Source organism: Meleagris gallopavo, chromosome 2, assembly GCF_905368555.1.
Source record: "Meleagris gallopavo chromosome 2, MGAL_WU_HG_1.1, whole genome shotgun sequence".
NCBI classification, from domain to species: Eukaryota; Metazoa; Chordata; class Aves; order Galliformes; family Phasianidae; genus Meleagris; species Meleagris gallopavo.
Window position 1 is genome coordinate 38,747,907 of NC_139405.1, and position 22,831 is coordinate 38,770,737.

At 37.5% G+C, this 22,831-nt stretch overlaps 1 protein-coding gene across 11 annotated transcripts in view; it reads right to left on the reverse strand.

Moving 5' to 3' along the window:
* The window catches only part of DISC1 (DISC1 scaffold protein), a 320,664-nt gene that overhangs the window by 139,089 nt on the left and 158,744 nt on the right, over window positions 1-22,831 (reverse strand). For all 11 annotated transcript variants that reach the window (XR_014882141.1, XR_014882142.1, XM_085219744.1 and 8 more), the window contains 2 exons: window positions 19,955-20,015; window positions 51-294 (listed from right to left, as the gene is read on the reverse strand). Coding sequence is in view for 9 of the 11 variants with exons in the window: in XM_085219744.1 (XP_085075870.1) it covers window positions 51-294; window positions 19,955-20,015 (305 nt within the window). In the remaining 2 variants the exon portion in view is untranslated. The remainder of the gene's footprint in view (window positions 1-50; window positions 295-19,954; window positions 20,016-22,831) is intronic.

The following is a 22,831-nucleotide window of genomic DNA, read 5'->3' on the forward strand; positions in this document are numbered from 1 at the left end:
TAAGAAACAACACTATTGCTTCAAATCCATCTGTAGGGTATTCCAGATACCTGTTTCAGCTTACTGTGCCTAGGACAAGGAGCACTGTCCCACTTCGTGACCTTTGGAAAGTGATCTTCTTTCCTCTTTTCAGAATCAGAAGGGGCATCAGCAGTCATCTCCAGCTCGTCCATTTGGTTCTCCGTTTCCTCAAAGCCACAGCAACTGGTTTCTTTCAGTTGAAACCCTCGGATCAACAGCTGACAGGCCTCTAAGTCAGCTTCCCACACTCTCTGAAGCAGCTGGCTCCCGCAGCTGAAATAAAAGCCAAAAGAAAATAAAACTGCAGTTCAGGGAGAACAGTTGCTATTTCAAGTAACTTCGGGGTTACTGCTTGTGATTAGATAGGAAAACAAAAACAATGGAAAAACAACGGCAAATCAAAATGCTTCCACGGAGCTATTTCAAACTAAAAAGCAAAAATGTGATGGTCTTATTGCAAAGCAGATGTCATTAAAAAGAAGTCTTTAAGATGCTGTTTCCAACTGGCAACATGTGACCATCTCCTGATTCAATGTAAGTCCAGAAGCCTTGAACTCACCACCAGTGCTTTCTTTATTTTATCAGGTAAGCCAGCCCAAAAGCAGTCATGGAGCATTTGAATTCTTGTAGAAGATAATGGATCAGCAATCACATTATTTACCACGTTAAATCAGCTCTAGTGTTTAAAAAATAGGTACAACCATGACTTCTAATTTTTTCATTATGCTGAAATGTGCATGCTTCAACCTAGAGAATCAGCTTAAGCTGGTAATACCCTCTCTTTCAGACTTCTACTTTTGAAGTTGTCCTTATCTCTCTCTAAAGTGGTCTTTTGGGTTTTCTTGTGTATGTGTTTTTTCTTTTTTAATTTTGTAATTCTAAAAAAAAAAAAAAAGTTATTAGGAAATTCAAAATACCAAATTTCTTCATGCTTTTACTCTATTACTCATTTCCCATAGCTGTACATGTACATTACAAATACATGTAAATTACAAATACTGAGATTTGTTCAAGTAGATATTGTCATCTGAAGTAAAAAGGGAATTCTAGGAATAGTCACTTCGTCAGAACATGACACTGAATACTAACATCACATTGCTCTTAAGAGATGTGGTCACATCTCCATTTAATACGTCCTGTCTCTAAGGAACCAAAGAATTAAGTTGCCTGCAAAAATATAGATCACTGGTATGGCCTGGAATGGGATTCAGAAGCGCTGATTCCCATGGCAATATACACTTCCAGGCAGATTTGAATACTAATATCTAATAACCACAATACTTCTTCTCAGTGCTTTTCAAATTATATAATTTGCAATATAATAGTAGGCAATTAAAACTGATTAAAAGAAGGAAAATAACTATTTGATTTTAAATTTTCTGACCAAATTAAATACTAGCTTATCTTTTATTCTGTATGAGGGATAAAGGAGCTGCACTGCTTACAATTAATTCATTAATCTAACAAAGGTACACTTTTAAACTCTGCAAACACAAGATGCCAAGCTGTACATTTTACAAAGCAGTATTTTGAGACTGAAGCAAAACTGGGCTTCATAAGCTGGGTACTCAATCTGGTCTTATAAGTCAGAACCAGTGGTTATTGAAGGCAGCATGCAGCATGAGGTCTGCATGAATTGGTCTCCCTCACGTTGTTCATAGTGTCACTAATTAGCAAAAAAAATCTTGACTGGATTATAGTTCTATGTAGGTAGCATTTTACTTCCCAAACCAAAACACTGAATAACCCCCACTGTTTCTGTACTTGGCAGTCACACCATCATGGTTACACAGAACATTTCTTTGCAGATATGCATATGCCCATTTACTTGCTTTTTGCAGAAGTTTGTTTGCAGTTATGTATGTCATATTATAAAAGGCTCAAGACACTACAAACCTGAATAATAATTTTGAGTGGATAGCTTTGTTTTGGCTCTTCATTTTAATGAAGAGCTCGATTGACAAAACTGGGACAGAGATACTGATACATGTGGTATACACAGTAGAAAAGATGAACAACATACATAAAAGTTATTGTGCCTGGACTGCACTTATTCATCACTGACTCAGCTCCTTGGTCAACATGCTTTTGGTTATATCTTATCCTTGTTTTATTAATCAGCAATTACAGAATATACCTCTAATAGCTTGCTCTTATTTCAAAGGCACCTTTGGTTTATCATTGCATTAGTACAACTCTTGAGCTAAGACACCAAAGATTATTAAATGATGTTACACTGAATTTTTCAAATGAAATTTATAAATGTACATATGCTTGGATGTTACAGGTCTACCTAAGCCCAAAGACTTTGCGCCTTTTAGTCTTTATTTCAAAATTTATTGTTTAGAAGCACTTTTCAAAAACATTATTACAATGGAAATTATTTGAAAGCTGTAAATAGTTGACAAAGAAACAACAACAACAAAATTCAAATTATTTTGGCCCCAAGAGGAAAAATCTTTACATTTTACATCAGGTATAGAAGGTGAATTTCAGAGTTTTTCTATGCATACATAGTAAAAGCACACTTGCAGTCTCTAGGAAGTCAAAAGTCTGTGGGTACCTATATTGAAGAGAGTTTCTCACGTATGCAACTCTTCAAAAAAATGGATCATGATTGTTTGTTTTTTTAAATTATTCCTACATATACAAATATATATATATATACATTTTAGGATGTATTAATCTCCGATGCTATATGCCCGTCTGTACACTCCTAATGAAGTGGTATGTGTGGCAAGTTCAACAGAGGTGGGAGAAATTATTTACTGGAATCCACAACACGTCATAATCCATCAGCCATTTGTACAGTAACAACAAAGCATACCTTAATCACCCAGTAATTCTGAACTTCCAAGTGCCAGAGGGCTCGTAGTCCCAAGTGTCGGGTTTTGTACAAATACCAGCCAGATTACAAAGAGCTAGATGCAGGCAGGAATGTTCAAAGAAACACTGAGACAACAGTGGACTGAATATACACATTAGTCACAGTACAGCAGTTCAATTAGTTACATCAGCAAGTAATTAGTCTAATCACAGACAAGCACATGGAGGTATCAAAGTGAATGAGAATTCCAAAGATTTGCAGGAGGCCAATGAAACAGATCTGTGGTTGATGAAGTTTTCCATTCCTCCATAAACTAATCATGGAGGAAAGACAAAAGATGCTAGTATAAAAGCATAATGGGCAAGCGATGGATACCAATGTTGTTCAACATCTTCAGATGGAAATTGGTCTTTTGATACCAAATAAAAAGACCACGAACAGCCTAGGGAGCTGTTATGTTTAATGTAACAGAAAAGAAGGAACCAATGAAGAAAATCAAACAAAATGACATGATCAGAATCACAGAGTTTAAAAAGAGGAAGAAGAGAAAGAGAACAGTCACTACATTAGCAATGGCATTTTGACTGGATGAGGGTAGGGCTAGGCTGCTTTTGTCAAGTTGATGTCAGAGAAATGTATGTTGAAATAATTCAGATGCAAGACTCGATACAAGCAATTTTTTATCTGGATGGATAGCTCGGATGGATCTTATCTCCACGATCCCATGCAAAAAGAATCTACACCAGCAGACCTAGCTGACCTGAAGAGTGCCTGAGACATCCACAACACAAATAGAAACAGGAAGCAGAATTCTGGATTCAGTCAAGTTGATGATGATGAAAGAATCTGTCACAGAAACAGAGCTGTTTATAGACAGGAGGAAATGACTGTGGAACAGAGAGGCTTATCTGTAAGCTCTCTTCATACAGCAGCTGTTGAAATTGTAGTTGCAGATGCCTTTGCAAAGTCTCAAGTAGGAAGTGGCAGCCACATGTAGTTTTCCAAGAAATACCACCAAACACCAGGAAGTGCAGGAATATGGAGAGCAACTTCAATCTAAATGTAACACTGTGTAAAAATCTTGTTGAGAGTCAAATCCAACAAGGATTCTCTTTCTTCCTTGAACATTGCTCCTCAGTCTCTCCACAAGATTCCCAGAAATACCAATGGGAGTTGTTTATGTGGCTCTCAGCACAACATTAGTCTAAAGTTATTTATAGTGTTAACTGGAACTCTGAGAATACGACTTTCTTATTGAAAGCTTTGCAGAGATACAAAAGGCACACTCAGTTCCGGAATATTATACCCTAAATGAAAACATGCCTATGTAAAAATAGTCAAAAGACTTTACATTAAGCCTCATTTAGGAAAAAAATCCCCCCCAAACTCCTAGAAAGTAAATTGGAATCAACACAGGGAGATGTCAATACTTGTAAATCTCACTATCTCTCACTTTTAGGAATGCCAATTTGTGAGTGAACTGTTAAAAGTGGTTTATGACACCCTGAGGTCACCATTGTATGTTGATACAAGATCTTGCTTATTTTAAGGATAGCAAGGGGAAATCCCTGTAAGAAGCCACTGAGAGTAAGAGCAGAGCTAAAAGTCTACATAGCACAACATATATTTGGAAACTGCATAAACAAAGGCTAACTTAGGAGGGGTGATTAACTAAGAAGAACTACTCCAGACAATTTCCTTCTAATGGGTGAGCCATTACCCTTTTCCAGTACTAGGCACGCTTGTTCACACACTGCACTCACTGATACTCAGGGTAGTTTTCTCTTGACAAGACAGCAAACAAAGTGCAACAACAACAACTGGGCAGAAACCCAGGGATTTTCAGTGTGACAGTTAAAATTATGGGAAAATAGCGAGGCTGATGGAAAACAGCAGTTGGAGTCTCTGCTCTATGCACAGCTTCACTGTTGTTCTACTGTACAAACTAGGGAAAGTTTGTGTGTATTTTGGTCTCTAGTATCCTATTTATATTTTGCAACACGGGGAAAGAACTAGATCTTCTTACTCCACATTTAGTTATATCTTTGCTGTCTTTTCTTAAGGCAACAGCCACACAGTGAACAAAGGAAACAAGCAAAGGAAAGAAAGTATGGAGCAGTATTTGACTGACAGGGAACTAGAGGATGGAAGAAAACCATATTGCTTTACTCTGCAGAAACCAACCCTTCTGGTTTGTTTTATTGTATTAATTCATTCATGCATTAAGAGCTCTATTTGTATTAGCCAAGTATTTACAACTTCAGGAATATGTGTAGCTCTTCTCATTTATAAAAACAAGGTTTCCAGCCTGATCTGTTCTCAATTTTAATGTTAGCTGTATATTTTAAGATGCCTACAGCCAATCTGTTGAACAAACTGAGAACTACAGTATTCCTATCAGTATGTCACATGAGGCTCTCTCTAGGCAGAGGAAGGCTCATAATCCTGTTTTCCCTGTCCATCTGGCTGATGTGCAACAGCAGTTTGATAAGGGAGAAGGTATAGCTAGGGCTCATCGTATTGCAACTCATAGATGATGAACTTAGAAGAAAAAAAGGGTCAGGAAAAAGGAAAAAACTTGAACTCTGTCTGAACAGCAAAACTTCCCCCTTCTCCCCCCCTGCCCGCACCCCAGAAAGTCACCTTTTCTGAATATCCAAAAAAAAAAAAAAAAAAAAAAAAAATTTCTTTCTTTTCTTCCTGCAACTTTCTCTAATCCTATAAACCCTTCTATACACACCAGTCACAGAATCTCAATTTCACAACTCAATTCCCTGCATTGTGTCTCTTCTCTGCAATCTCCTCAGGAGCTGAAAATCTCATGAATTCACTTTGTATTGTTTTGATCATGTGTTTCTCCCCCAGTGTGCAAGACTTATTTTTCCTACTCCCTTATTTCAAAGCTCAGTGACAACACTTATTTGCTGTTCGGTGCTATTATTGCATTTCTCCATGTAAAAACAAGACTCACTCCCAGGAGGTTAGGGGACTTCATACTCCCCTGCCAGATGACAGCCTACTCGTACTCCTACTTTATAGACTAAATGGAACTCCTCAGCAAAATCTGAAGCTTGCAGTATGTTTCTCTGACACAACTGATTTGCTTCTCTAACCTTGCCTTCTCCCTTGTAAAATATACAATAATATGTAGCAGACTATGCAACACAATATTTTATGGAAAGTAGTTTGAAGAAAATAACAAGTAGCTGACCCTTTTTAAATGTGATGTTTAATGACTTGCTAGAGAATGCTCTGGAACACAAACACCAAGAAATCAATCCTCAAAATCTCCAACTAACTTCTAGACTCCTACATTTTTAACACCTAAAGTAATGCTCTGGGATGACTTTTCTAACACCTAAATTTATGAGCCACGGACTTGTTCTTGTGCAACAGAGAACTACTCAAATACATGATAGTGCAGTAGACATAGACACTGCTTTCCTGCAGCTGAAAGAATGGATAATTGGAGTGGTTCTGCTTTCTACAGCATCTCAGGAGCAGAGGCAAATGTGCAAAGAGGAACAGATTTGAAGAAAGAGGTGAGCTGAGCCTCCAGCCCAGGCTAGCCCTCAACACTGTGAGTGTGGCATCCTCTTCTTGTCTGTTCAGGGATGCAGTAGGGCAGAGTATACCTGGTGATGCAGTGGGCAGAGTACAAGGAACCAGGCCTCCTGCATCTTTCTAACTCCTACAGTGTTGCTATGGAATGCCAACATTCTTCTAAGTATGCTGGGGTTAAGAGCTATCTCTTCTTGGCTTGGTGAGCAAGAAGAACAAAAGTTCAATTCCCAATTTGTTCCAAAATTCTAGAGGACTACAAATACAATCAAACTCCTAATTCTTACTGGGAGAATAAAGAACATCTCATTATGAAGATATGCTCTGGCCAACATGTTTCACATTGCCTAGTTTAGTGTCCTAGTGATGATGCTGTTAGAAATCCCACTCATAAATAGATGACACTGCAGACACCCTAATGCCAGTGCAAGAAACAAAGAATGGAATTGAAACATAACAAAATCACTTTGGAGGGAAAAACGCCATGTGGCAACACAGCTAATACAAGTGCTGCACAAACTCCTGCAGACTACTGCTGCCTGTTGCACAGACCTTGTTTCTTTCACATCTCTCTTTGCCCCTGTCTGAACCATCACTCTAGGGACAGTGTATCTTCCCTGCTGGCTTGCAACAACAACCTCCAGACGTCTTTATATTCCTTCCAGATGAAAACTTAACTCTTACCTTCCCTGCTTTTCTTCTCTTTGCCATTATCTAGTGGTTAACACTGCCATTTTATTGCTTGCAGTAGAACTGGATAAAGTCTTGAGATGAGAATTCTTTGAAAGACCAGATACAAAATAAGTGTACACAGAACTAGCTACGTGGTAAGATGTAAATACACAACTTATATTGATGCTTATTGTGTTCTATTTGTCAACAATTTCAATGGGCTTGTTTTATCTTTGTGCAAAGGATTTTACCTAGTATGTGAGAATGTGAAGATGTATCTATGTAAAGAGGTATATGCAGAGAGAAAATATGCCCTTTTAATCAGTATATTTTTCTTTTAATGTAATGGCAGTACTCTGAAGTCAAAATCAATGTACCATGTCTTTTAAATATTTCACAGTGATAAAAATAATTGACAAAGTGATACAAAGAAATTGACAAAGCAGATAAACAAAGGGGAGCTGTGAGCGCAGGCAGTTTCCAGTGTTGTACTTGTAACTGAATTACTTCTGCCAGCAGCTGAGATGCACACTGCTAAAAACATAACCTTTAGGGTAGAAAGCAAGACAAACTGTGCATTAGGAGGAAGAGCTGCAAGTGGACTTTTAACTTCACTTTAAAGTATGTGGCCCCTCATGGCGATCTCAGTAAAGAGAAAAACATACGTCTGATAATGTTTGCTATTTTTTTAATAAAAAAAAAAAAAGCCTTTAAATCATTGTCCACAAACTTTTCTACTCAAAATAAAGCATTGCCTATTGTTCTTGGGATACTGAGGAATCAAAGGGTAAACTGAAATCCACAGAAGAAAAAACTGATAAAAGAAGTTAATTCTGTCTTATGCTGATATTTTTTGTGAAATGTATTTATGCTTTATGACTGCTCTTCCTTTCCTGAAAGATCTGTTCAAAATAAGAAGAATGAACTATTTCTCTACTGCTTAAAACTACTAATGGAAACTTGATTAAGGTTATTAAAAAAAAAAGATAGCATACAATGCTGAACAACGTTTTTGTTTTCTCTTCAATCCTCCAGCCGTTTATTTTATCCAGCACAAAACTTTAATCACAGCCTGTCATTTTTCTATCAATATTCAATGTCACCGTGTTATCCTTAAATTATCTCCACTGGAAACACAAAATGACAGGCTGCTGCAGCTGATGCTTTTCACTTTGATCGTTAATGCAAGATGGATGCGGGAATGGAAACCTATACATCAAATTCAGGAAATCAACTAATTTACAAGGGAAGGAGGAAGGCACCTTGTAGGAAGAATTTATTACTCAATTTAGTCCCTACATTTATTGTAGTTTATTTTTATTATATTACTTAATCTATAATGTCAAAATTTACTGCTTGCTTTTAGGACTATTTATTTTTCTTAAGAAAAGGTATAGAGTTACAAACCTTTACCCTCACCTCTACTGAGAACATTAATTATAAATAGTCTGTTCTAAAAGAGAAAAACTTAACTTTGATAGATGAAGAGAAAGCAATCAGGGAATTCTTCTTATTAAGCAAGCCACAAAGTCAGCTTCTCAACCATGGTTTATCATTCACCTCGTTCATAATCTGATTAAGCACCTTCAAGCTTGGTAGCAACACTGATAACTCAGTCTGCATCCCACTTGCCTTTGGCTCCTGCAATAGGCCCACAGTGTCATTAAACAGTTGGATTTTATTTTATTTTTTTTGAGTGGTTGGAGATTGCTGGAATGAGATCCTTATCTTCACTGTTTAATATCTGATCCCAAATGAGATTTAAAGGAGGGACAGAAATTAAGCCTAGTTTTGGAAAGCATGTATCTCAGGGTTTGTGCATTCATTTAAAGTCTGTTCAAATCACTGAGCTGTCGCACAACCCTAAGTACTATCACGAACTTGAGCCTCAAAATAGATTCAAATTCTAGTGGCTTTCACTGAAACTGAAGGAAATTAGTGGCTTTCAAAGCCACAACCAGCTCTAATCTAAGAAAATACATTTGTTTCCAAAAGTATGCAATGGGAAAAAAACACAGCATTTGAATTGAGGCCACATTCTCAGCTGTCAGAAATCCATGCTGTTGCAATCACAGCTATGTCTATTTATATCGACAGAAGAATGCATTCTTATCGCAAACCAATTAGAATAATGAGCCTGATCTCTTAGTGTTTATTATCATCTCTGCCCTCAAGTGCTAGGAAGCGTACAGAAGGAATTTACAATTTTCCCATGTTTATTCTTTATTCACCTCTGCTCTCTAATTTAAAATGCCACAGTTTATAATATATTCCCTCTCTGAAAGGGCGCCAGATTGCGAATATCAGTGTCAAGTGAATTTGGGAACATGAATCATCTTGTGTACTGCTGACTGAGCAAGAATTAAGCACACATAAAGAAATGCCCTTTTAGAATAGATACTATCAGGAGAGATAACATATTCTCACCATGTAGGAATGTACCTTGAAACTGAACATTTGTAACTAGGAAGACATGCCTGGAAAAATGAGAGAGCTGGCAAAATACTGATGTCAATAGGTAAATGCTTCCAGAGCTTTCCTGAAAGAACTGAAGGCACAATACAAGCCGCTGGAACTGTGGGGTTGAATAAGGTCAAATCCTGCATTGGTACAGAGAAAAGGCCTACAGATTCTCCCTTTTGGATCCTGTTAGCTGCAACATGCAGGTTAGGCCCTGCATGCCTACTCAACCTGGCAGTGTGCCCCCATCAGTTAGTACGTTAAGTAATGCCAGGGGGAAGGACTGTTCCAGATGTAGCAAGGTAGAGTTATCCTACATCTTCCTATTCAGGCTATGCAGGTGGTGATATCTTATTTTTGAGTCTTGCTTGTAGGGAAGTACTCAAAAAGAGCAGCAGTAAGAAATTGCATGTCCATTTATGAACAACTTTCTTGCCATGTTCATAAGGGATCAGATCTTTCTCAGTACCTATATTAACTTACACGCAGCCACCAGGGAACCTGTTAAAATAGCATCAACTTAACATCACTGATACTAAGGTAACAAACAGCTTTGCACATCTCTCCCTCCTCCATGTATATACATAATCACATGTCCACAGTAGAGAAAGCTTTGCATGAGATCGATTCACAGAGTGGACAACAGCTGGGCAGAGCTGGGCAAGGTACAGGTGATGGTGGTGGGCAAAGAGAAGAACTTTTAAGGACTTACAGCCATTTACAGCACTCACCTTCATCTCAGCAAAAATTAAAAGACTGAGAAAAGACTCATAAAATTACTGAAAACAGTCTTCTGCATAACTGGATGCCGTTCATCAAGTTATCAAATTCAACCCCTGTCCTTCTCAGCTGACACTTGTCTTACAAAACATCTGCAAATAATGCTAGTGCTGTTGCACATTGCTTCCATTATCCGTATGGGAAGATGAAACTTCTGCACTTTAGCTTGACAGAGCAACCAAAGGCAACACCTCAGCAGCACAGCACACAGCAAGTACATCCTATTCTTCCTAGAAATTACAGAGTCAAGGTGAAGATCTAGGACCTCATCTTAAAACATACTGTGAAAACCAGAGGAGGACATCAGTGGTTAAAGACACACTCTTTCTGAAACAAGTGGAGCTTTCTATCTCACAGCCAAAACCTCTTTGCATGGGAAATGGAAAAATATTTAAAACAAATTACCAAAGCTCACTGCCTCAACCTTTCCTTCATTAATGCAATTACAAACTCGCACAAACACCTGCAAGGAAAACTGTACAGGCTTTCAAGTCAAAATGCCAATGTAGCCTACTCTTAGGAGGAAAAAGCCAGTGCAACTGATATTAGCCATGTCAGACATTCACCATTCACAGAACGGGATCCTCTCACATTCATGAGTATCAATGATCAAGGAAAAAAAGATGAATTAGAATTACAAACTCTTAATAAAATTCACATAATTCAGTGACGTAGAAGAGATGACAAAACACGGAAGAGTGCAAATGCCTGACAAAAAAAATAAATAAAACAGAAGAGAAAACATTACTTCTGCTCCAAAACTGAGAAATCTCAGTACACCAAAGCAGCAGCAAAGAATTGGAATTACTTATTCTTGGTGAGGCAAGAGTTTGCAGCATAGAGGACTACTGTGACAATAATGAGTTCCAGCAGATTGTTGAACTGTAGTTTTGCAGGCATGACTGACCAGCACTAGAACAATGCAGCGTAAGAAAAAGGCATACAGGCGAAGAAAAGATCCTAACAAAATACACAATTACTAATCATCTGGAAAGGCTGTGAACTTTTAGCACTTTTTTTTTTTTTTTTGTAAGCAAGGAAAATACATTCTGTTTTTAGAAGACGGCCTTGCCCTCTGATGATTTTTGCTATGCTAAGTATAAAATTAGTGGAATACAAAGAGCCTGAAGGGAAAGAGTGAAGGGAGTAAGATTTCTTATGAATAAGCAGCAAAATCCTCTGTCACTGTGTCTTTGCCTATGCTGCACACTAACTACTGAAGTTAATTCAATAACTTTAAAACAAAAAAAAAACTCTAGCCTGGATGAAATCTTAATTAATATGGACAGAATTACTAAAGGCTGTGTGACCATGTGCTTTGTTTTTTCTAAAGCTTTAAAAGACATTGGAAAGTGGCCCCAAATCTGACCTCCTTTTTCTTTAAAAAAAAAAACAACAAACAACAATAACAACAACAACAAATCAACCTAGTTTCAATATTGAGACCAGATTTAAAAGGAGCAGAGCTCTCCTCTGCTTATCATAAGGTATTTTCACATACCAAAGTTCCTCCATCTCCCAATTAAAAAGATAAAAATAAATCAATATTTGTAATCCAGCATTCCTAAGCTAGTGAAAAATAAGTAATTTGAAAAGTTAAAGGATAAAAAGCAATGAAAACCACTAAGTTGAGCCCTTCTTCAGTTTACTGTTTCGTATAATAGCCAAACATTAATTTTAAAATGTTCTGGGAAAAATATTTATGAAAATACATATATCTCCTTAAAGAGGAAAAGTAAAATCTGTGTATGCTTCCTTCCCCATAGAGAAATACTAGATTTGAAAGCCCCCCCAGCACAGCCCTTTTCTTCTGCAAAGGGCTCTCTTCAAACCTCAGCCAGCAGATGCTTACTTGGGAATCAAAACAAAGTCTTTTTCCATTACCAGCAAGCACTTTCCTACCCTTACAGAGCCAGAAGATCCCTGCTGCTGCCACAAAAGACATGGTGGGTCCCACTGGTACAATTATCTCCTATCTGGTGAATGCCAGGAGCACCGATCTTTTTCATTTTTGCACTTGGTATTTGAGTATGTACATACGTGCACAACTCTGTCCCCACTGAAACCAGGATTCTTGGTGGAAGAAGCAGATCCTTTGCCCTACCTCATTTTTACAGCCCGTGCAGAATATGTTCATCCACAGATGGGTGGGAATACTGGTAATGCTAGTGTTGAAGGACACAAGTTAGATGTTGGGAACCAAGAGTTGTATCCCGGCAGAAGATGCAAGTTTATTCGCAAAGGATCTCTGCCACGGGACCAGATCACCATGAAGATGAAATGCATATTATGCCCAAGAGGCATGATTACAAGCTGTAATCTGTTGCACTTTCAGAAAGATTATTTCAGCTTACACCCCCAGTGGAAACTGAAATAATCCAGAAACAAAAAGAACAGCAAACATTCTCCCCTTTCATCCAGTCCTAGTTAATCTAGGCTAATCCATTTCCATGAGGAAGTATCATTAAATTTCTCACAAGGTTATTTAGATTTAAATTTGCTAAGCATTTCTGAGATACTGTGTGCTGGCAGGACATCGCAGACATTTTCAAATAAATTGCAAGGGACTGTGAAGACAATAAGAACATTTAATGAGAGTCTGCACTATGGTCATACAGTCTAACATACCTTGGAAACAATCTTCTAAGTTTAAGGGTGAGAACAGATTTTCTATGAATCGAGTGCATTCCTATATTTCTACTTCGACACTTCTTTTTTTTTTTTTTTTTTTTTTGGTCCTTGGTGACATACAGAGAGAAGATACACAAAATATCCAGAAATATAGCTGGAAACAAAATGAAGAAAGTAGGAATAAAATACAATTTAAAAAATGGAAATGAGATGAGTAGAAGAAAGAGTGAGAGATAAATCAAAATGGAGATGAGGATAATCAGAAAGCCCTCTCTCCAGGAACACTAACTTCAAGAATTGCAAACAAGAAGGCACACAAACATCTAAAATAGGGGTGGAAAAAAAAAAAAAAAAAAAAAAAAAAAAAAAAAAAAAAAAGAAAGGCTACTTAAGACTTATTCATTAAATGGACTCACTATCATGTAAACTAAATTTTCATAGCTATTTAAGATACCCTAAATAAACCTGAGCTTGTACAGCAAGAAATATTACCTGTAATTTATTGGCTAGCACATTTAGCAGTTTGCTTTTCATTATTCACAGCTCCTTTTATTCATGGATATTTTGGGTTAGTGAATTTTCACTCACAAGAATTGTACCAACACAAAAGATCAGTGGGATAATCAAACAGCTTGAATATTGTTTCTGAATATCGAGTGGGAGCAACTCTGCATACACATACTGATTTTGCTAATTTCTCCCATCCCTACAGAAATCTATTCAAAATGCTATTTTTGTTTATTTGATCCCAAGTTCTTGTTACCAGCTATACAGCTGAAGATACAATCCTCCAATTCATGATATCATAACCTTTCCACAGCAAGCGAGTGCAAAGACATAAGTTGTTTCTTTCAGGCTGGAAAAGAATATTAGGACAACATAAGCCTTTAAGAAACAATAATCCTGAATTCGTGACAGTGCCTCTCATGTAAACTGAAAAATAATGTAAAACAAAGAATGTATTATTCAGAACAAGGAGAACTGATTCTCCAAAGAAACATATTCAATCATCCCCATGTGGGTTTGGCAACACCTCAGAATTTTTTAAACATTCCTGAACCCAGATAGGTGTTTCGCTGATGATTGAGGGCTTTATGAGAACCCATCAGTATGATAAAACTATACAATATGTTAAAGAGAGACTTTTACTCTAAAGAACATAAAAACACATTTGAGGCCGAATGCCTTCAGATGTCACAGAAGAGCGCAATTTTCTTTCAGTTTTACAAGCCTATCTGATAACTTGTTTACCATTCAGTGCCATCAACTTCTAACAACGTTCCAAATTTTCAGCATTCCAGATAATCACAGAGAATACCTAGTGTGACATTCCTTTGTTACAAAGGCACAGGTGATTGCACTTAAATGCACAAGCACTTCTTCAGGTAGAGAAGGATCTCTCAAGTAACAGCTTAAAGTCATGGGCAAACAACTCATTTTGGGTAACTAACTTCATATATTCAATGTCATATTAATTTATAGTCCATACAGACAAGAACAGTGCAGAATGTTGTAACCAGATGACAGAGCTATCCATCCAAAGGACACAGTCTTTTCCACGTGTACTGAGCTTTAAGACCATCAGCCACAAGAAATACTGTCCCCTTAGTGTACTTTGAGAGTGTTCGTACTCAGCTCTGCTCCCAAAAACATTTCTGAACATTAGTACCTTACAAAGGAGACCTGAGACACATCGTATGTAAACTAACATGATGAGTAATAGAGGAAGAGAATGGCTGTTATAAAAGCATTCATTTTTAAGTAAACTGGGAAGTGATGGGTTAGCAATTAGTGTTGACCTGTATGTTATGTTATGGCCCCCTTGGGACTCTGGAGGTCTTGCCTAAAAGGAGGAAGCTTAAGGAAGATGACATATTCAAACGCATTACATAAAAATATCACTTGCACAGAAAAACCACAAATTTCCATTGCAGGAATGCAAGTTGTGCTAAACACACACAATCCCCTTCACCCCTCACTGAACAAGTGCAAATGAGCAAATATTACAGTGGAGCAGGACTTCACTGCATTTCCCACACTGCGCACCCCCTGAGCTGAAAAAAGCCACCATTAAAATGAGAACAGCCACTGCCAAAGAGAAAATAAAGGAAGACAAATAGCAAAAGAGAATCAATTAAAGACAAAAGGTTTTACATACATTTGAAAAGTAACAAGGTGCTGTATCATTAACAATCAGTAATGGCAAAGCACAGGCATTGCAGTACTACATCTTACTCAAAGGCATATCTATTCATTTCCCTATACTTGCAGAATAAGATAAAATAGCTCAATAAAACACCTTTGTGTAATTGTCACCAGTTATTCCTGAAAAACATTATTCCCCCAAAATAATTTCATGATTTCTATCTAGGAATTAAAAACCCACGTTTATGTGATGAATGGAAGTCACAGAATAATCTTTTGAGGCCTGGAGACGAGTACAATCACATTAAATTCCCTCAGCTCAAGAAATGTCATCTTTACATCAGCTGGTACAAAAAATTGTTTCCAGCCTGAGGCAGTTACGATAAGGGATTTGGAAGCCATCACCATGTGGCCCATGAGATACAAAGGAATGCACCACAGCATATACAGCGTCTGTTGCTCACCATTTCGGAACTAATGTTCTCACAGCTGTGTGTGACTTAGACCAGCTGGGAAGAAGAAAGGGACTAAATGAGTCTCTGGAAGTATCCAGTATTTTGCATAACCTGTGTTTAACACTGCTGCAGCAGAACTGTGGGTAAGCAAAATAAGATCTGATGATTATACAGGATGGATGGAGTTGTGGATTCCCTTGAAAGCAGTATATGTAACATGCAGTCTTAGAGAGGGCAGAGATGGTATTTCAGCCATATTCACGCTCTGCTAAGATGCTGCTACCAGCTGAACAGCCCCTCAGTTCAACAGAGGCAGGTCAGGGGTTACACAAAATGACCGTAGGCCATCTGGCATTCCCAAGCAAGCCTGTGCTGCTGAGCATGTGAGGAGAAGCATTACAAAGCCAGAGAACAGCATTAGAGTGGCAACTCTCCTCAAGCAGAGGGCTGGCTTTCTGCACCAGGATACACAGAACACCAACAGCCCAAGCTGAAATCTTTCCCTCACAGTACATAAGAGGCTGTAGGCTGCCACAGAGGGGTTTTGTGATTAAAACATTTGCAAGCTTAGACTTGCAGGCTTGGATACCACTATTCAAAAGCATGGTGTCAGTCTTCAGACAGAGCTCTTGAGTGCAGGAGACTGAAGAGCTCCAGTTGGACATAGCGACCTCACCTCACTGCAGAAATTCACTGCTGAAATGTTTAAAAGTCTAATGATTTAATTAGTGATGAAGCCAGATCCTTCTGGGGTTTCTGCTGCCTCAGGGTTCAATTTGCTATGGCAGGTCTTGCTCTTGCATTCTGCATAGGGATAAATGATGGTCCCCAGGTCTTTCGTTTTTCCCAATGTTTCATTTGTTCTCTGCCTCATCTCCCTTAAAAATGGATTTTTCTCTGCCACTTCCCCTACCCAAATGCATTTTTCCCTTCATCACATTGCATGCCTGTCATTAATTATTTAGGCTACGGTTTAGGCATAACTTTTCTGTTCACATGCAATGCCACCCAAGAAATATTTAGCATATGAAAAAAAGAGAAAAAAAGGATTCTTAAGGTAAATATGAGTTGAGCCATACAAAAAAAGGTACACAACAATTCTGCTGCATTTCCTCTATCCACTCCAGAGTGCAAATTTCACAGGTTATCAATTTCTAATAAGTTTCACAAAGGATAATTAATTCCAAATGTGTTTCTACAAATATATAACAGATGTACTCTTGAAAAATAAAGCACTTATCTAGTACTATATCTCACGGAGCTGATTTTTCTGCTACTAATAATATTTAATTTTCTTCGATATAAAAGCCCTACAAGGATGCTCTGAAAGTAATGTCTCATATTTTATGATGTAGATCCACAACATTAAAGTGGATGTTGGTGGTATGGCAGTAGAGGTAGAACTTTATTGTCAATACATTCCATTACATTTTGTTGCCATGATGTGAGGCATTATTTCAGAGTGACCTATGTGTGAGTGTATATATTTAGTAAAGCAGCTTACTTATTTTTCTCTACTACTGCAAAAACATCAGCAGAATCTCCAAAGATAAGACTTAGCTTTTGCAGTATGCTTTGGTGACGTAACTGAATTCCTGTTTTTACACAGCACTTCATAAGATAACTGGATTTTCCATGGAACTTTTGCTAGCTTCTGTAAGGGGAATGGTCTGTAAGATAGCTGTTTTTTAAATTCTGCATTCTTCCACAAGTTTGTTTGGTGTTCTCCAGCTATCAAACATAAATCACACAAAGATCAACCTTGCCATGAACATGGATTCTCGCCCCCTTCCCCTATGACAGAAGAAAATAGACTTTGCTAGAGGACAGAGGTTTAATGAGATACAGGGTGTATGTAAAATGTGACAGCTATACAACTGGTCACATCACTTGACTTTCACCACGCTATATAAGCTAGCAAATAACTCAGCTGATGACTTTTCCTGCAGAAATATAGATTAGAGGTTTCTTACCCATTTAAAAAAGAGGTGATTTGGTGGATATCTTCAAAAGTAGATGAATATCTGTGAGAGCTAAGTCTAAACTTGGATTCCAACATCTAAGGACCTAAAAAATGTATGACTGGCAGTCTCAGTCTTCACTGATCTCAAAGGTCTTTATTAGTACTCTGTACATTTTGCAAAAGCTGGCCACTTTCATTAAGTGCTTAAGTACTGATTTAAGAGAGAGCATGTAGTCATGAAATTCCAATCCAAATCTTTTGTTCTTATGGCTGTAGATCACTCTTTCCTATGCTCAGTTTATGACCCTCAATCATTTACAAACAAGCACTTGACTTAAGCTTACTCATGGCCAAACTGGGTAGTTATAGAACCTGACTTTAGTCATGGTGGTAATGACGCAAAGGCTGCAGCAGAGTTTTCACTTGGAATGGAAAGAGGTGAGATGAAGAAATACAATTTCTGTGGAGGAGCAAGGATCCTACGTAAAGATGATCATCTGACTTCCATTGAACTAGATTAAACAGGTATAGCAAGCATCTTTAAAATCTCTTCTAAGCCCCTCGAGTGATGAGTTAAAGTTGTCGTACACTTAACATATCCATAGAAACATCTTCATTGAATACAGTCTCATTATCCTAACTCACATTATTTATACATTTATCATAGAATCAAGTTAGGAAAAGACCTCTAATATCTCCAGTATCTTATTTACATACTGAAAAACTGTTAGTGGTTCATGACTGAATTTCCTCCACCTGAGTCTTAGTCAACACCATTGGATTTACTATTATTACAGGCAGGAAGGGAAATTTCAGATGTTTGGCACCTCTGCAACAGTCTGTATAGCTGGAACATCCAGGTAGCCAACTGCGTCAGAAATACTTATAATGAACTCTGAAATGGATGGTAAACCTACTGGTACAGCTGAAGTACTACGCACATAGCACTTGGACTTCATGCATTTACATCCTCAGTAAAGGCTGGGAAGGACACTCAACTCTTAATCCCAACATTTTGAAACCTGTAGCTTCATTGTACTAGAAAACCAAGACTGAAATAGGGCTAGGCTTATATAGTATGAAGGAAGGCAACCTTTGTATACAAAAGCCTAAAAGCCTGTTTATCAGTTAAGTCCTTACAGCTTAGAAGCATCAATATGTGTTACTATACCTTATATTCTAACTTTTAATTAAGAGCAAGGTATTTGTTTATTAGTGTTCTTTTGTTGTTGTTTTGTTTGTTTATTGTTTTATTGTTGTTGTTTGGTTTTTTAATTAATCTACAGGAAAACTTGTCTTACAGTTATGGATATGAAGCCTCTTCAGCTACATTGAAATCAGACACAGTTCTGAAATTGGTTATGAAGTATTAAAGCCAGGGGGGACAGGCAATACACAGACAGTTAGATCTTTGAAGTCTGCTTCCATCATTTTTCACTCCATTCTGAATTACCTCTAAGCATGAGAGTTACTCAAATAAGTGCCCTCTACTCCACAGTATGAGTGAGCAAATAAAAAAATTTAGAACCATCTCTACCAATGCAACAACAAACACAAATGATGAGTGCAACTAGATTATTAATTATACCTACTCAGAAATAGAAAGAGAAGTAGAGTTAATCTGGGAATTGCACTTTCATTTAGTCAAAAACTCCAACTACAGCCTATGAAAGCTTTTTCTAATAAAAATATGTGGGGAAGAAAAAGTCCACTTTTCTATCACAACAATGTAACAATTGCTAACAATTGCCTAATCCTTCAAGAAGCAGCCTAAAACTTGAGGGTAATCTAGAGCCCTCTTCACACAGCAAGAAGAAATACATGTATTCTGCATTAGGATTCAGTTCCCAAAATATCTCCATTGTTGTTTTGGTTTCTATTGCTTTCCAAACCCTCAAAATAGCATTCACTCAAAACTGTTATATAGATGGTCATTACTTTTTAAGGGCACTCAGGACCGAAGTAAAGATTTCCTTGGCTCTGCTCAGTGTTGGGTTTTGCAAAGGAACACAGCAGTGTCTTTCTAACCAGCTGCAGCAGCCCCAGAGCTCCACAACTTTTGGATGTTCAACAGTTCACACCACAGATTACAGCACCCGAAAGCTGAGCTGAGCTCGGTGATGAGGCGTGCACCAACCACAGGTGTGCTCTCTTGTCTCTGGCCCTACCAGCTCTGTTCAAGAGCAATCTTGTGCACTGGAAGATCCAACCCCAGCAATTCTTTCTTTCACCTGTATTCATTGACAGGCTGCTAGCAAAGCTGTTGAACATGGCCAGGAACAGAGGTCACAGCAATGATGTTTATGGGATTTCCAACTTCAAACTATTCTGGTATTATTCTCACACAAGTTCAAAAGCATTCTTATAATATTTATGCTTATCAATGCTGCTTTAAGAATCATTTTTAATTTTTCAAGGTTTCCATGATATCTTCCTTACCTATGTAGTTTGTCTTCCAGCAACTCCATGTACTTTTCAGCATTTTCCTTTATGCTGGTCGCTACAAGATAAAATTCAAAAGTTAGATAATGTTACAACTGTTCAGTGTTTCTTTCTTTTTTTGTTTTCATTTTGTTTTATATCATCTGATCTCTTACTCATAAATTCCATTAATCATTTCCACATTCACATTACATTGCATTCCCCCTTTTTCCTGAAAGTCTACTGTATGTGTACTAAATTAATATATCTACTGATTAGTGCATCACTGAATTTAACCATGTTTGCACCAGAAAAATGGTGAGAGTAACAAAGACACATACTGTAGAAGTTCACTCTAGACAAAGCAAAACAAAAAACACATAATACAGCTATCTCTTCCTCTTCACCAACAGCAGACACAGGCAAAAGATTTCCCAAACAAGAGTCCCTTAAAGTCTTATGAAAAGTGTATCCATTTTTTCTGACAGAACTGAAACACTGTGGCATGGACAGAGTTTCCAGTGAAGCTTTTAATGACTTAAAAACCAACCAACCAACTTAGAACCTAGGTATCAGCTTCACATGAGTCTCTAGAACTTCTTCACATGGAACAAACTCCAGCAAACTTCCTGCTCAATGTAACAAAAAATAGCAAAGCTATTGCTTGTATGATCCTTGGTACTCCATGTTTAGTATTAAAAGGTAAATCTCCTCCAGAAAAATGGAAGCTTTCAGTGTATCATTACATTATTTTCTTTCTATTTTATTTCCCTAACAGCCTAGTAGGACTGTTAATTGGTTGGTCATTTTGAAACTCTTAGCTCACTGCACACATCCCTTTTAAGTGAAGATACGTTCTATAGACCATCACTGTTTCTACAGATAAAACTTGCTGCTTGGATTAGGCACTATGAATTTAACTATTCACCTCCTCTTCCACATCTCTACAATTCAGTGCCTCCAGTGCCCCACATATTTTTCACTTCTTCCCCTATTATTTTCCCCTCACAACATAAAGATTCACACACTAAAGACTGACACAAAGTTAACCAGATCAGCTGTTCTGAAGTTGCATGTGTGCACACACAGGAGTTCAATAAAACTACTCAGACAATATCATTAGCAGCAAACATTAGGCTATATGTGACATAGATTGTCTTCAGAAGGTGTTCATCTGGTCCAACAGAAGTCATGCATCACTGAAGCAACCTGCATTCTGATGGCAAGCATGGGGCACATTTTACAAAGTTGATGCCTTTGAGAAAGGATGTCAGATTCATATATATATATGTATATACACACACTAATTCTCTATGAAAGCATCACAATTTTATCCATGATACCACTGTCAGAAGGGGTTTGGCAGCACAACACCTTAAGCCAGCAGGATTACGGAAGATTATGTTGTATATAGACAACTGCATTAATTGCTACATTCACAGGTCCATCTCACCATTAGAAAAGTGCTGATGAATGTTAAGCAAAAGGTTATACAAGGATTTTCACAACGGCACTGGAAACTATACAAGTTTCCTAATCTTGTAGCAGTTTTATAATAAGTACAGAGCTCACTAAAAGTTCCTGCTTTCATTATCGTTCTTTTATTCCTGTGCTTCCTGTGGAAATGCAGAAAGCCTGCAAGTCTTCTTTTAATGACATGGTACAGTTTTATATAAACTACAAGCAGCTTTTCAAAACTCTCTGACAATTGGCAATGTGTTGACCTGTGGTTCAGCATACACTTTGATAACAGATAGCTTGGAGGTACATTGCTGCTGTACTTCCCATTCTCTTGCCATTGTCACAATATCCTTGAACACGAGCTGTTACAACTCAGGGGCTTATTCATTCCCATAATAAAGTCAGCAAATATTATTAATTTTGGAGAGGAATGAGATGAGGTGGAGAATCTTTTTCACACTCACTTTGTTTCTAACCGATATAGTGACTTCTTACAATACATGAAAGATAAACCTTGCTTTCAACATCTCCTACTGTGCTCGTCACTTTTTAATTGGGTATGATCTGATAGAGTAATTTGCACTTTCACAGCTCAGTCCTGCCCCTACATGCAATTTTACAATGCCCTTGAAGCACACAGCTTAATATATCAGCATTATTCAATGACAAAAAGTAATGGACAAGAATATACCAGTAGTCAAAAGTAGGTCAGTTAAAAGCTAACACTCATTTGGAAATCACCTCACATCACTAAACTGCACTCTGTGCTGTCAAATGTTTTAACTACATTAAAAGAAATGCAAACTTTGCTGCTAAAAGAGAAAGCCACCCAGGCTAGCTTTGTCTCCTTGCCTCTTGTGCATGTAATTGAAAAAGCTGTGACCTGGAGATTTTGCTTGAAGGAAAATACTGCTTAAAAATTCTATGGGGGTTACTTCCATCTTAACAAATTGCAGGCTGGACTGAAAGAAATACACAAATTCTTTCAGCTTTTTTAGATCGTCTATTTGTAATAGAAGACAATCAACAAATTAGCAGCTTTTTTTTGTTCTAGTTTAATGAATCTTTATTCACCACTGCTTCAAAGCACAAAAACTTCAAGCTGGAAGCCGTGCGTGCCTTAAATCTAGCTAGGAGAGTACTCGATGACAGACCAAAAAAAAAGTAATAATAATTTATGAGACTCCTTTCTGCATAAACATGCCAAATGGTTTATTTTTATATTTAAATGAATGGGAGTGCTTTTTTCATGAGTTCTCTAGAGATTTATAGTTAGCTCACATTGGCCTTAAGTGGAGTTATTAAAATAAAAATGTATAAATACCTATGGGAAGATGAGACACTAGGGTATTTGCTAAGATTAAAAATAGACTTTTCTGGTGAAGCCTTAATTGAAGAAAAGTGAATTCAGCTTTTCTTTCTCTTATTATATTT